The sequence below is a fragment of the Lates calcarifer genome, linkage group LG11, assembly GCF_001640805.2.
Source record: "Lates calcarifer isolate ASB-BC8 linkage group LG11, TLL_Latcal_v3, whole genome shotgun sequence".
Taxonomy (NCBI): Eukaryota; Metazoa; Chordata; class Actinopteri; family Centropomidae; genus Lates; species Lates calcarifer.
The window spans coordinates 10,711,235-10,725,735 of NC_066843.1; the positions used below are offsets into that span (position 1 = coordinate 10,711,235).

The 14,501-nt window shown below is 37.1% G+C and overlaps 1 protein-coding gene across 38 annotated transcripts in view; it reads left to right on the forward strand.

Moving 5' to 3' along the window:
• The window catches only part of LOC108886172 (nuclear GTPase SLIP-GC), a 23,630-nt gene continuing 9,129 nt past the window's right edge, over positions 1-14,501 (forward strand). For 4 of the 38 annotated variants that reach the window (XR_007814115.1, XR_007814117.1, XR_007814116.1 and 1 more), the window contains exons 1-18: positions 6-261; positions 2,237-2,315; positions 2,871-2,983; positions 3,174-3,221; positions 3,336-3,365; positions 3,676-3,709; positions 3,887-3,979; positions 4,080-4,173; positions 5,251-5,467; positions 5,608-5,829; positions 6,766-6,972; positions 7,099-7,274; positions 7,987-8,080; positions 8,156-8,243; positions 8,380-8,501; positions 8,779-8,952; positions 9,062-9,219; positions 9,363-9,480. Coding sequence is in view for 26 of the 38 variants with exons in the window: in XM_018680867.2 (XP_018536383.1) it covers positions 2,249-2,315; positions 2,871-2,983; positions 3,174-3,221; positions 3,336-3,365; positions 3,676-3,709; positions 3,887-3,979; positions 4,080-4,173; positions 5,251-5,467; positions 5,608-5,829; positions 6,766-6,972; positions 7,099-7,274; positions 7,987-8,080; positions 8,156-8,243; positions 8,380-8,501; positions 8,779-8,952; positions 9,062-9,219; positions 9,363-9,480; positions 10,732-10,840; positions 10,953-11,086; positions 11,468-11,549; positions 11,661-11,742; positions 11,864-11,894; positions 12,065-12,073 (2,502 nt within the window). In the remaining 12 variants the exon portion in view is untranslated. Of the gene's footprint in view, positions 262-2,236; positions 2,316-2,870; positions 2,984-3,173; positions 3,222-3,335; positions 3,366-3,675; positions 3,710-3,886; positions 3,980-4,079; positions 4,174-5,250; positions 5,468-5,607; positions 5,830-6,765; positions 6,973-7,098; positions 7,275-7,986; positions 8,081-8,155; positions 8,244-8,379; positions 8,502-8,778; positions 8,953-9,061; positions 9,220-9,362; positions 9,481-10,731; positions 10,841-10,952; positions 11,087-11,467; positions 11,550-11,660; positions 11,743-11,863; positions 11,895-12,064; positions 12,528-14,501 lie in introns of those variants that run through there. The other 34 variants (XR_007814113.1, XM_051073878.1, XM_051073881.1 and 31 more) reach the window with 28 other exon arrangements.

Below are 14,501 nucleotides of genomic sequence, written 5' to 3' on the forward strand. Positions count from 1 at the left end.
GTTCTGCCAGCCACTGGTGATATGAGGAGTGGGAGGGTTGTTCTGTCACCATAGATTCTCGCCCACAGTGCAGCCATCCCAAACAACCAGTGGGAGTCAGCAGTGGAGCAACAATGAGGAGAACCCTCTTCTCTTCCTATTCTGCTCAAACTCTACACGCACGGAGGAAAGTGTGTTGTGTTGTTGAGAGGTGGAGACTCTGTAAAACAAAGGGCTCAAGATTGCTCAAGCACCAGTACAGTAAAGGGGAACAGACAAAATGTAAGTATACTAACTTCAGTGCATTACATTCACAGCTGAGTTAATTACGGAGACACTAAACATCAGGATAATATGTGTAATATGTGTGTGAGTTTTATTTTGTCACGGTGTTGTACTGACAACGCAATGAGTAATATGCTGTAGATTTAGTAACTGAAACATTGCTGAAGGTTTGGTGAGAGTAGTGCAGAACTCAGTCATACTTTAAGTGTAGTTTATTTTACTGTACATGTTTTTTAATCCACAATGTCCATGTTCTGACCTTGATTCCTTTTCCTTTTCATAGTTGCGGAAGTAAAGAGATAGGGAAGGAAGAGCAGATTTGTTGAGACGTGCGCAAAAGGGAGTGGACACTGCTGCCTCACCCAAATTACCTGATTTAATACAACAGCTTGTGATATAATTGTACACTACATGTAGCAATAAAGCATTATTGCTTGAGGCATCAAAGTACATTAGTTGTTGTGACACACTTTTACAAATCCCTGAACCTATGATAGACATTTCTGTCTGATAATAGTGAGTATGATTGAGAACCATTTTTTCGCTGAGAATTGAGATCACAATTCTGAAAGTGGTCAAACCAAACTGGTGTCCAGTGTTCCACTCCAACTGTATGTGGCCGATTTTTAGATCATGGCTTAAGGTCCTACAAGGCTGTCAAGATCAACGAGACAGAGGTTAGCCCAGCATTGTTGGGCCCAAGTACACAAGAACTGGACAGCCAGGAACTGGAAGAAGATTTTGTGGTTAGATGAGTCCAGTTTCCAGCTTTATCCTCCTCCTGATAATGTGAGGGTACGAAGGCCAGGAGAAGCATTATCTCCAGCATGTACAGTACCTACTGTCAAGCATGGTGGAGGCAGTACCATGGTTTGGGGATGCATGAGTGCTGCTGGTGTTGGTCATCTCACTGTCTGTGATGGCACATTGAACTCTGCCAAGTATTGTGCCATTCTCGAGACCCGTATGCTCCCTTCTGCACGTGCACTGTTTGGTCGAGGTCAAAACTAGATGTTTCAACAAGATAATGCCCCTTGCCACACATCCACAGCCAGTAGAACTTGGCTGCAGGAGCACTGTATCCAGGTCTTAGAGTGGCCAGCTCAATCCCTGGACATGAGCCCCACTGAAAATCTGTGGTGGATTATCAAAAAAGCGTAAACCAAAGAATTTAGAAGAATTAAAAGCAGTAATTCAAGAAGAATGGGACAAGATTACCCTTCAACAGTGTGAAAAGTATCTAAAGCGGAAACTACTGGTGATAGGATGGGTTAAAACCGGCTGACAGTGTCTGCAGTGTTTTCACTACACTTTGTAGCGGCTGCTGAAGTATTATAAAGTTGCAGAATACCTGGTTGAGCTGAGAGGGAGAGAGAGAAAGGATTGAAAAAGAGAAAATGGTCAAATTAACTAGCTAATCTTTTTTCGTCACGAGCACAGTGCCATTAGCGGAGTTTTCTTCTGGACTCATTTAGCCATTTTTATTTGTCCTAACACAACATCTGGCCCCACAATGTCGTTACCCGCTGTCACTTTCTCACTGGGTTTGAGTTTCTGTTGAATCACGTGGTGTAATGGCACATTGTCATTGGCTGAGGGTGATAGGAGCATTTGTTTTGATGCAGCGGGTGTCTCTGATGAAAATGCAGCAGAATCATTGTCATTTAGAAATGAGATCGCATAGAGTTCTGAATTGAGATCGTGATTTTAATACGATTAATCGTGCAGCCCTAGTCGAGACCACACAGTGCCTGCATTAGTCACTTAATAACAGATAATATCATACACTGTAAATGTTTGGATAACATAATGGTTGAACAGTTGTTTATTCGGGTTGATGTACATTCCATTGAATTTTGTTTCCACACATTAACAGCCAGTTAAATATAACTAATTGTAAATTGTCTCACAAATTTCAAGCCTTAATGAATGATTAATGAATGAATATTATTCTTATTTGTTTACCTTTCAGTTTCTGTTGGACATGGATGAGTTTGTTCGTAACAGATTAACTGAATGGGGTCTCAGTGAGTGGATACCAAGATTTGAAGGTAAAGTATCAACATGTTTTGTTAGTTGCGTGGGTGGGGCGAGGCAGCAACGATTCAATATTGATGTGACCTTCCAACAATGAAACATCTAAATATCTAATAACACAGATGCTAAAATGCTGCAAAATTGTTCTACTCTACAATGCTGATATATCCTTAATAGTTTTATGTTCTGTGAAAGATGAGTGTTTGCAATTCCTGTATTCAGAGTGTAAAAGCACTTGCAGTAGAATATCTTGTACATTTTGTCACAATACGAAACATTACTTAACCTGAGAGTAATGGCTGTTTTGTAACAGCTTGAGTCACTGAAATACAGATTTTAGCTCACGTACCACTGAAACTAAGAAAATAGCAAATGGTTAAAAAAATAAATAAATATGGATTCAGCTCATTCAACCACGCTATTAGCCCTGTGAGCCTGACATGTTTTTAAAGATTCAGCTAACAGCTGTGGCTGCAACTGTTTCACTCTTCATGAAATACACGGGTAATTTAAAATTAACACTTATTTTTGCATGACTGAGACTCAATCGATGATTTTTTTTATTACAGATGAAGGTGTTGACAAAGAAAGTCTTTTCTGTCTTCGTGACTGTGTAATTGATAAGTTGATCACAAAAGTGGGACCAGCGGAAAAATTCAGGATGAGACTCAAGTTGTTAATGGTAATGTTCTGAACTGTAAAGATACCTCACACAAATACTGTGTGTATTGTCATAAATTCCACTTGTGTGTATGCTTACTAATACCGGTGACACCCATGGATAGATTCAATCAGCATCAACATTAATGTGAATTTTTATGTGAATCTGTTTTTGCCTTTGTGGATGAAGAAGAATTTTCTGTTGTCACTAGGAAGAACACAACACAACAAATCAGGAAACAGCTGATGTATCTGCTCACGTAAGCTGAATATAGTTTTGTACAATTAGGTATAATCTAAGCCACTTATGGTCATACAGATTATATTTTCTGTGGCTGCTCAATATTTTACACAGCCTTCCACTTTATCTGCAGGATCATGAAGAAGCAGGCGATTGCATTCAGGTAAGGATGACACAAATTTCACAGGCATGTTAGCACTGAACATTTTTCTGTTCTTCATCCATGTGAATTTAAGGCACTAAAGTGTCTTGAGACAAGGACAGTGAATGTGATCACTTGTTATGTCTTCCTGAAACCACTTCCCAGAGTTTCACCAAGCTCATCCCAGACTGCATGAGAACCTAAATGCAAATTTCAGGATGTGAATTGTACATATGTGTGTTCAGAGCTCTGTCAGAGGACAAAGCCTGTGTAAATATAATTTCTTGATCAAATATTGTTTTAAAAGTCAAATATTTACATTTATCCTCAGGTTATACCATCCACCAGTGACACAAGTGATAAAGGTGAGATATCTCTCTTACATGCAGGATTTCATATTTAATTACAAGTAGTGTTTTCAAGGAGTCTTGCTTTGACTAAACAACAATATTGAGTCCAAGTTTTAATATTGTGAGATGCACATTTTTCTCTTTGGCTTCTTTTTTTAACTACAAAAAATAATAAAATAAAAAATCAACAAGGAAAAAGAAAGTTGGATCCTCAGGGCGAGTCCAGCAAATGGAAATCACCAGCTAGAAAACGACCACATGACGCTATGCCGGGATCATTCACAGGTATTTAAATTACTTTCTAAACAATGGTAACTGCAATTTGCATTAACAGAAAATTCTGGTTCATGATTCCGTCTGAATAGTTCTTTATTTTTACTGACAGATGAGTTCATACTGTCTGATGTGAAAACCATAATGACATATGTGGAGAATAAACTATGCAATGAAGACAACACAAAGCTCAATGCTTTCCTGAAGTAGGTATTAAGTTTTCCATATTCCAGTACTGTAACACATTGGAAATTAAAACAGTGAGGATATTATCAGTCATTTTCATATGGAAACTATCCTGAACTTGACTGATAAGTAATCAGAACTGCTGATCCATGTGTGTTATTTGTTGTGTTATAGTGTTATTTGATTGTTTCAGTTTGTTGCCAGGCCAAAACCTGAAACCTAATTAAATGGCCAAAAATCAAAATATGGATTAAAAGTTCACCTGCAGCACATTACTGACTGTGAGAAGGTCTTGGTAACTTAGAAGTCCTTGGACTGACACACCCTTCATTTTAAGTGTCTTTTAACTAGGGTGTTTTGTGAATATGTAGTTCTTAACAGATTTGTTTATTGTACTTTATGATTTATTTTAAATTTATTAATTGATTCATGAACATTTAGGCTAAGCTGGATATCTAAATGTCAATTGACATTAAGTTGCATTTCTTGGATAATGCCTGTATTTAACCCGGCAATTACTGACTTCTTTGGGGTTTTTGGAACAGCATAGGCAACCTGCAAACACAATGCTTGCTGACAGAAATTGATACACCAAATATGTTAGCATTTAATTTGAGTCATTTTTCTGACACCTGACAAATTTAAGTCCAATATTCACTCTTTTAGCTCCATTTTTGGTCTCTACCAACTCCTTTGGTAAATATCTATGTCTTAAGCTTCTAAATCTTCAATGTTCACCAGCTAGTTAATGACTGTGTCGGTCAGCCATATTGTACTGGGTACTGCAGTGATTTATTTTTACAGAAATTATAGCTGTTGGCTGCATTTGAAAAAGACTCTGGGAGTGCTGAGAGTGAACCCAAACAAAAAGAAAATGAAAAAGTCTGGTGATTCTTTGTGTTGGTTCATAACTATGAGAAGCCCGTCACACATAAGTAGTTACAAAAGGCATTATTAATACAAAAATATAGATGATAGCTGCCTTAAATTATGCCTGAGCAGGCTGTTCATAGACAGATGTCTTCCTGGTTTTGATATTTTTTTTTCAGTCTTTGTATATTAATCAATTAACCTGTATTTAAACTTTTGTACAACAGGACTAAAATCAGTGATTTGAAGATAGACAAGAGGGAGCTGGTCGGTGTCTTTGGTAAAACTGGGGCTGGAAAGAGCTCTTTGATAAATGCCGTCATTGGAGAGAAGAATCTTTTGCCCTCTGGAAGTGTCAGTGCATGTACTACAGTCATGATTAAAGTGGAGGCGAACATGCACAACCCAAAGTATGAAGCAGAAATTGAGTTCATTACAAAAGAGGTAAAATGAGCTGAATATGTTTCTTTACTTGAAATTAGTTGAAAGGTTTCAGTGTAACTGTAAAACTACAGTTACTGGTTACATTACATGCCATTTAATTCAGCTTCAAGTAAAAACATAATTATTATTTTGTTTGTCAGGAGTGGAGAGAGGAGTTGTGGTACTTGTATCATACTCCTAGAGAAAATGCATGTCAGGAAAAGGAAAATGACGATGATGACCATGACACAGATGAAAAGCTGTCAGCACTGTATGGAGAAGAATGGAGAGACGTATCCCTTGAAAATCTCATGGACAGCAAATACTTCAGAGACATCAAAGAATTTCTTGATTCCAAGAAGAAGATTTTGACATGTGAATCAGTAAGTAAGATTGTAAACAAAATCTATATATCACTTCTCAAAAAACATTCTTGCCTGTCTGACATAGTAAAAGTTATGAATTTGCAATTATTGAGGTGTATGAAATATGTATACAGCCCAGCAATTCCAGTTTGGTTCAGTTAAATAGTAATTTAGCAAATATTAAACTAAAAGCAGTATATAAAATGTACTTTTTAAAAAATCTTTCAAACCAAATTTACCATTCACGGGAAAATCAGTGATAACACTATCTACCAACAACTAAAATACATTTAAGTAACTGTATAAATTCCAGGACTTTTGAAGTTCCTAAATGACAGTGGCATGTACATAGACCTTCTATTGTATTATTAAGTCTCAATGCTGCTTTTGAACCAGTTGGTCACACTTAACTGTTGGACAGGCTGGAAAACATAGTTGAGCTCTCTGGTACTGGACCAGCCCCTTTATGCAAAACAATAATTTCTTTTCCTCAGTTGGCAACCTTATTTCCTTATTACTTCTAACGTATTATGTAAAGCAGTACTTTCCCACCCTCTAAACTAAAACATGTTCAAAATGCGTCTCATTTTTAGGCCATTTAGGCCATTAGACTGGGGTCTGCTGACTGACTCAGGTCAACAAATGTTGCCTTATGCTACCATGATACACATACTTGATAACCTCTTAGGTGATCCTAGGCACTATCAAAAGCTGGTTGTGTTTAAATCTTAAACATAGTTGTTCTTTATCATTCAAAGCTTTTGTCTCTACTTCAGGTTACTATTTATTGACCTTATTTGAACTTTTTTCCTTTCAATGATAGTGTCTCTTAATTGTGCTTCTTCTTTATCTTATCCTGTTCTAATTCTTCTGTGCAATTTGTAAAACACTCTGAATGTGCATCTAAATAAAATCACCTTACATTACCTTACTTTATTTTATAATTTATTACAGGCTGAAGAGCTGTCTGAAAAAATTGTCAAATACACAAGAAGTGACTCGAAAGTGGGAGACGGTAAAAAAGTAACGAGGCAATACTGGCCACTGGTGAAGTGTGTGACTGTCAGGGTGCCTAATAATGACTTCCTCCAGCATGTCACACTTGTGGACCTTCCTGGAAGTGGAGACCGTAACAAGAGCAGAGATAAAATGTGGAAAGGGGTAATTTATTCACATGTACTGCTGTTTATTGTGTATAACTGAGTTATCATGAAAATGCGACATCCTGTTTTGATGAAATACTGATAATTAAGTATTCATAATTAATTTGCCGTTATGCCTCCTCAGATTGTTGGAAGTTGTTCTACTGTGTGGATCGTGACCGACATTAATCGAGCAGCAGCAGAGAAAGAACCCTGGGAGATCCTGGAAAATGCCAGTAGCATCATGGGAAATGGTGGCGAGTGTCAGCACATTCACTTCATCTGCACCAAGTCTGATCTTATTGAAGATTGGTGTGATCAGTAAGTAATTTATGATACCAAAATACATAATTAAATATAACATCCAAATTAGACCCAGGCATTTGGTGACCAAGAGGTCAAACCAAAGTCTCTTTCAAGATGTACCATGCCAGCTTTATAACAATTTTGTGAGGGAGAGTTCTTTCAGTGAAATTCTTCTTTAAATCAACAGCTGCTAATGAACTCAACATAATTAACTAATCTAAAACAGTTTTTCCAGGAAAAGTCTAAGGGAATTACAGATCTTCAAAATAAAGTTTGAAACTTTTCAGTGTAGAGCTGCAATCAGAGACTGTGTCTTTAAAAAGCCAAATGTTGTGAGTAGAGCAGGTGGGCAGCGGCAACACATTGTCATGATACAATTGCAAATTTGCACCTGCAACTGGTCAAGAAAATATCTGTAATGCAGGTCCAGATGTTGATGGCATGACATAACTCGAAATATTGACTCACAACAACAACTTGCACTTGCTGCATGTGCATTATTCTGCCATGTTCTATTCTTTCATAACAGGAACTGTCTCAGAGCTTACTGATCACACCTCATGAATGTCAGAGTTGTTAGTAACAGATACAAGTTTAACGAAAGATAATTTTGACATTCTGAGAGGAAAGAAGACGACTGTATGCAAAAACGTAAAAATGAATGTCAGAATTACAGATTTCAGTGCTCCAAACGAGAGAGCCACTTGATAAACATGTTTTCTTTTAGTTCAGCAGATGCAGTTACTGCGCTCATAATTAACAGAAACTCAGAAGCCAAGGAAACAGTGATCAGAGAATTCAGAAAACAAAGCCAGATTAAGGTGAGTTACATAGACTGACAGAAGTCTAACACAAATATTGTCTGGTCTGCCTTAAAACCAAAACCTTTTTTTCAGAAACACTTCAGTGAAGACTGTTTCACAGTGTTCACAGTGAGCTCCAAAGAGTTTCTGAAAGGAAAATATCTGACATCAGAGGATACAGGTAGGTGAAGTCTTCATGACAGAAAATGTGTAGCTTAAATACATAATTTGTTTTAGTTTACTTTTTACCACTTTAGTTCAGGCAACAATGACTTGCAATTTAAATGTAAAACACAAACTGCATTTTAATTTTACAGAAATACCCCAACTTCAGGAATTTCTGCAAGATCTCAATGACTGTCACTCAGAGACATTAAACTATGTGTCTGGAGCTTACGGGATTCTGTCTCTGATTCAAGGGGCAAGATGCAGAGAAGAGGTAGGTCACGTAACAAATTCATATCAAATATGTTAACTACACTCACTGCATTGAAAGTATGGATATGTCAAATGCCTGAATTCTTACTGACTTGTGGATTAACTATGTTTTAATGTCAATTAAATACTGAAAGAGTCCACATGAAATGTCACTTTTCCTGAGTTTTTGGTTTCCTGAGTTTTAGTTACTTCAGAGAAGCTGCATAACCACAGTAATTAAAGGGCTGTCATACACATGACCAACAGAATTTCATAAATAAACCTGTGTTTGATTTCAGGCTGGCATAAAAACAGATGTGTGTGCAAAGCTTGAAGCAACCATGAAACATGAACTTGATAGAGTCCGAAAACCCATGGAAGAGGCTTATGAGGCTTTTGAAAAATGCCTTGTTGAGGGGGTTGAAAAATCAAAAAGGTCATGTGAAGGAAACTTGAAGTCCATCTTACATCCTGTATGTATTTTGATTAGACTTTTGACATTTTAGACAATTAGATTAGACAATTGATTTTGCACTTAATACGAATATGTCTTTAAAGATGTATGTTCCTGTTTTGTTTCAGAAAAACAAATCAAATGCAGCTTTTCACAGGACACTGAGGTGTATAGTTGAGAAAAAAGGCACCCACAAACCAAAAAAAGGGAAGCAAATAAATATCAACATGAAGTTAAGTTCACGCCTGACTAACAGCATTGATGAAAACTTCAGGAGGACCTTCCCGTAAGAAATGACTTAATGAAGACACAAAAGCTTTTGTTGGAACATTTACTAACTCTGGAGGATGTCTAGAATTAACAAATTCTACTTTATTCAATTAATCCATATTACACAATAATTATACAAAACATTTCAACATTTTTCAGAAATGTCGCAAAATGTGGACCATTCAACGGAGTTATCACAACATTTTCACTTGACACACAGAAGTTGATTCCAAAGTACAAAGATGTCGAACTGCAACTGATTTTTCTTCAGACAGAGGTAAAACACCAGAATATTATCATCCTACCCATTAGTCTCTTATCAAACAGTTTAATTAAACACATATCTCTCTCTGCCTCGCTTGATTCTCACCAAAATAACTTGGAATTTATTTGAGACTTGCACATGTGTAACTCCTATCTCTGCCAGTCAGCCAATCATTTGGCAGCAGTGCAGAGCATTAAATCATGTAAATACAGGTCAGGAGCTGTATCCACATGATTAGATACATCAAAACATGTAGATACACGATTAGCTGTATCTAACATTCTGTTTCTAGTCTACGAATGGGGATATATAAACACAATTTTTGTCTGGTAAAACTGGAGTTGTGCTTTTTAAAAAATCTGATGTTGCAAACCTGACTGCAATGATTCACAACAACATACTGAAGAGTTTAAGATCTCTCTAAGATTTGTCTGAGTGGGCAAAATATACAGCCACTTTATTAGGTACACATGTTCAACAGCTCATTAATGCAAATATCTAATCAGCCAGTCACTTGGCAGCAATTGAATGCCATGTTGATGCCAGAGGTCAGATGAGAATGGCCAGACTGATAAGAGGGCAACAGTAACTCAAATAACCACTGCAGCCACAGTTTACAGAAGAGAGTCTCTGAAGGCACAACACTTGGCCCCTTCGTACCAACTGAGCATCATTTAAAATGCCACAGCCTACCTGAGTACTGTTGCTGACCATGTCCACCCCTTTATGATCACAGTATATCCATCTTCTGACGGCTGATTCCAGCAGGGTAACACACCATGTCCCAAAGCTCAAATCATCTCAAACAGGTTTCTTGAACATGACAATGAGTTCACTGTACTCAAATAGCCTCCACAGTCACCAGATTCCAATCCAATAGAGCTCCTTTGGGATGTGGTGGAATGGGAGATTCACATCATGGATGTGCAACCGACAAATACTATGTCATTATGGACCAAAATCTCTGAGGAATGTTTCCAGCACCTTGTTGAATCTATGCCATGAAGAGCTAAGGCAGGGCTGAAGGCAAAAGGGTTCAAACCTGGTACTTTCCAGGTGTAACTGATAAACTGACCAGTGAGTGTATATCCACCCCCACCGGGTGGAAAATAGGCTGAAAATCTGTTTAAATAATTCACTGCTTTTGAGGTAAAATAAGGTTTTTTTTTTGTTTTTTTTAGTTTGTTTTTTATGAAAAAAGAATAGCCTTATTCAAATTACCTTGTTTGTTTGTTTGTTCATACTTTATGTTTTCTCTTTAAGGAGGAAAAAATTAAGACAAGAGTCAACAAAATTATCCAGGAAAGTAAGAAAACAATCTACAACAGTCTGACGGAGACAATCGAGAAAGAAATGCAAGACTGCTACAAAAGTAATACAGAAGATCATGAGATATATATATATATCCTGTCATCATAATAATAGACATGTACATTCATCATGACTGTGCAGATGTTTGATGACTTTTTCCTGTTTTATTGTAGAAGCAGCAAAATTTACAGGACAGGACACGCTGAAAAACATGAGGGACACTATTGAGAAGCATGTACATGACTCAAAGGACACTATGTTTGACATGGCCAAAAATGAGATGTTGAGACAACTGGATGAATTAAAGGTTTGTCACATTTTATAATATGAAACAGAATGATGATATACAGTAGTAAAACATGTTGTGCTGCACAACTTTATCTTTGTCCAAGATTGTAGTTCATCATCTACATGAAGGTGTTTTCTGTATTAAAGTATTGTATGTATTAAAGAGGAATATACACCACTCTAAAAGTTGCTTTTGCTACTTAAACACTGCAGTCACTGTCATAGATGTGCAAATATTGTTATTATTCTAAGACATGAATCTGCCTGTATGAATGAACCATTTTGCCCGGTCTCAACACACATCTAAACCATTAATTCATGTATGATTCAGTTAATCTTTAACACAATATTTGGTTGCGTGAGTGATAAGTAACAATGGGTTGTTTTGATGCTGGATTAGACGTTCATCCTGGAGGAACTGGAGAGAACTCTGAAGGGATCAATTGAGCTGTCACTCAAAACAGATCATCACTCAATCCCAGGTACAGAACATTTCAAAACAAAAGCATTTAGTTAGATCACGAGCAGTTTTGTAAATATATAATTAATATTTATAAATAAACAGGTTTCCAATTTATTTTACCTTTTAAAAGATTTTTCATTAGAGCTTGGCATGGTGAAGAGATATTATGATGAACTGAAGTCCTGCATGGATGAAGAAATGTCATCAGTAAGGTAAAACTTTTGTTTGTGTCTACATAATGAGTTTTAAAGGGCCTTAATTATGAGATATTTTTGTTCTGAACAATAATTAATGACACTTTTAATTACATGTGTGCTGATTCACCCGGTCCAGCAGCTGCACTGAGTCCATGACATGGGAACAGGTACGTTCTAGTCAAACTGTTTATCCAAACCAAGAATGCAAACAGGCGATGGGATTTTGTGTTCCAGTGTGAACAGCTGTCCTCACATTTGTAGTTCAGTGTTAAGTAATGGTTGATGAGACCTTTATCATTGTTCAGTGTCACAACTTTGCTGTTTATCTCTCTGGTAGGTGTTTTAGATTTGCTCAGTGGAAAGAAACAGCAGAGGCCTGATCACCTACTGAATGTCCCTGCAGACATGAGGTCTCTGGATTTGTGCGCAGCTATTTTTATCAAGTTATTATCTTTGTTCTCTTTGAGTGGTGGTTTGTTATGTACTTTGACTTTGTTTTTTTGTGAATTAATGTAGAGAGATTTTAGATTTTTTTGGTCTGATATTATTGACATTAACTGATGATAGTACAGAGGCAGGTGGCTGACATGTGAAGGTCTACATGGTACTGGTCTCTGCCAATGCCCCAGAGGCTTTGTGTTTTTAATGATTTAATAGTTTTTTGTTTTTTTTCTGTCCATGACTTTATTTTGTGACTCAAGTGTTTGATGATTGGGATAGGAGTACCACTGATTATATGGCTGTTTAAATGAAACCTTGAACCTTGAATAAATGATTTGATTGTGGGTTGGATTTCTCAAGTAATGATCTTGAATCACTATTTCTCCACCATGTTTAAGGAAAACACTTTTGCTTACAGGAAAATAATGTTTTTTATGTGTGTTCATGTGAGAAATAGAAGAAGAGAGAAAAGTCTTTTTAGTCATTTAGTTATATACAACTTATTATTTTACTATTGTGGTAAATTAGATGGTGACGATGTGAAGATGATGAAGAGAAGATCTCCGCTGACACTGTCTTACTTGCATATAGAAGTTTTTTGCAAAGAAGTCCAGCATCAAAACAAGCACTGCAGTAGCTTGTGAGAGGATCCGAGCCAATATCGATCTCTCTCCCAACAGCTCTCAACATCATTATATATATATATTAGTCATCTTTACGATGTATAGCGAGACATCGGGCTCTCACTCAATGACCTCACTTTTCCAAGAGACCGAGAGAAGGGAGGAAAGGCCCTCTCCCTGTTCCTTATATGTATATGTTCATGGCTACTAACCTAAACATGAACCTAAAGAGTAGAAAGTAAAAGTAAAAGTAAGAACAGATTCTGAATGCAAAACTGTATTTGATATTATCCAGTGAACCTCAATAAAGTTAATTTTTGAGTGAAATGTGCCACATGTGGTTTAGTTATCATATTTAGAATGTTGTTTTAAAAAAAGTCCTAAAACCTGATTTTTCCAACCTTGTTCTGGATATGTGTCAAAACAGAATTTGTAAATAGATGCATGTATGCAGATTTGTACACACACACATACAATTTTAGCTTTGACTCCAAACAGTTTAATTGTGTTACAATCGTTTTTGTACCTAGGACTCATTGGGTGGATTGTCCTGCTGAAATGAAGTCAGATCTCAATGTATTTTTTTATGCAGCACAGTTCACCCAAATTACTTAAATACATACACTCATTATCATGGACATCTGTATACCTGATTGTTCATGCAATTATTCCATCAGTTAATCATGTGACAACAATGCAATACAGAAATCATGAAGATACAGGTCAGGAGGATAATGTTCACATTGAACACAAGAATTGAGGAAAATGTGATCAAAATGTGTGTCAGTCTCTGGAGCAACTCATGAAGGTGTTAAAAACAAACAACATCCAGAGAACGGCAGTCCCAAAGACAGAAACAATGAACCTGTTCAGTGGGCACAGATTCACCAAAACTGGACAGTTGAAGACAGGAGAAGTAGCCAGGTCTGAGGAAATCTGGATTTCTACTGGGGTTCGAAAATAGTAGAATGGGAATTTGGTATTAACAACATGAATCCATGGACCCAACCTGTCTTGTATCAACAGTCCAGTCTGGTGGTGGTGGTGGTGTAACGGTGTGGGCAAAGTTTTCTTGGCACACTTGGCCACAGTTTGCTGTCTTCTAATGGCTACTTCCAGCACCATTATACACCATGTCACAAAGCATGTCAGATCTGAAAACCTTTGCAATGTGGTAGAACATAAGACTAGCAGCATGAATATCTGCACAGATTATGTGAAGTGATCATGTCTACATGGACCAGTATCTCAAACAAATATTTCTAGCATCTCGTGGAATTCATGCCATGAAAAATTGAGAGCAAACAGAGCAAACGTATGAGACAAAACACAGAGTCCGCACCTGTGAAATGTTTTGACTTAAATACAAGAAGGTGTGTCTGTAGCTGGTCAGTATGTATGCAATGTCTTTGTGTGAGAGTGAAACACAAACTACAAACAAATGACAGATCAGTTCAGATCAGAGGAAGAGAGGGAGAGGCTGCTCAGGTGTGTTGTATCTCTGAAAAGGTTTCGGTTCCACCCACCAATATCCTGGAACAAAGGACAAATACAACCAGGAAAGATAATATCGAGCCAACCCTGAGGCCGTCACACTAACTGAGTGCTCAGTGTGTTTTTCCATTTACACCAAGTGGTTGTTGGCCAAGTAGACTGTTTAGTTTTATTTTATAAGTCTTTCTCTCAACTGTTGATAATCTCACATCCCTG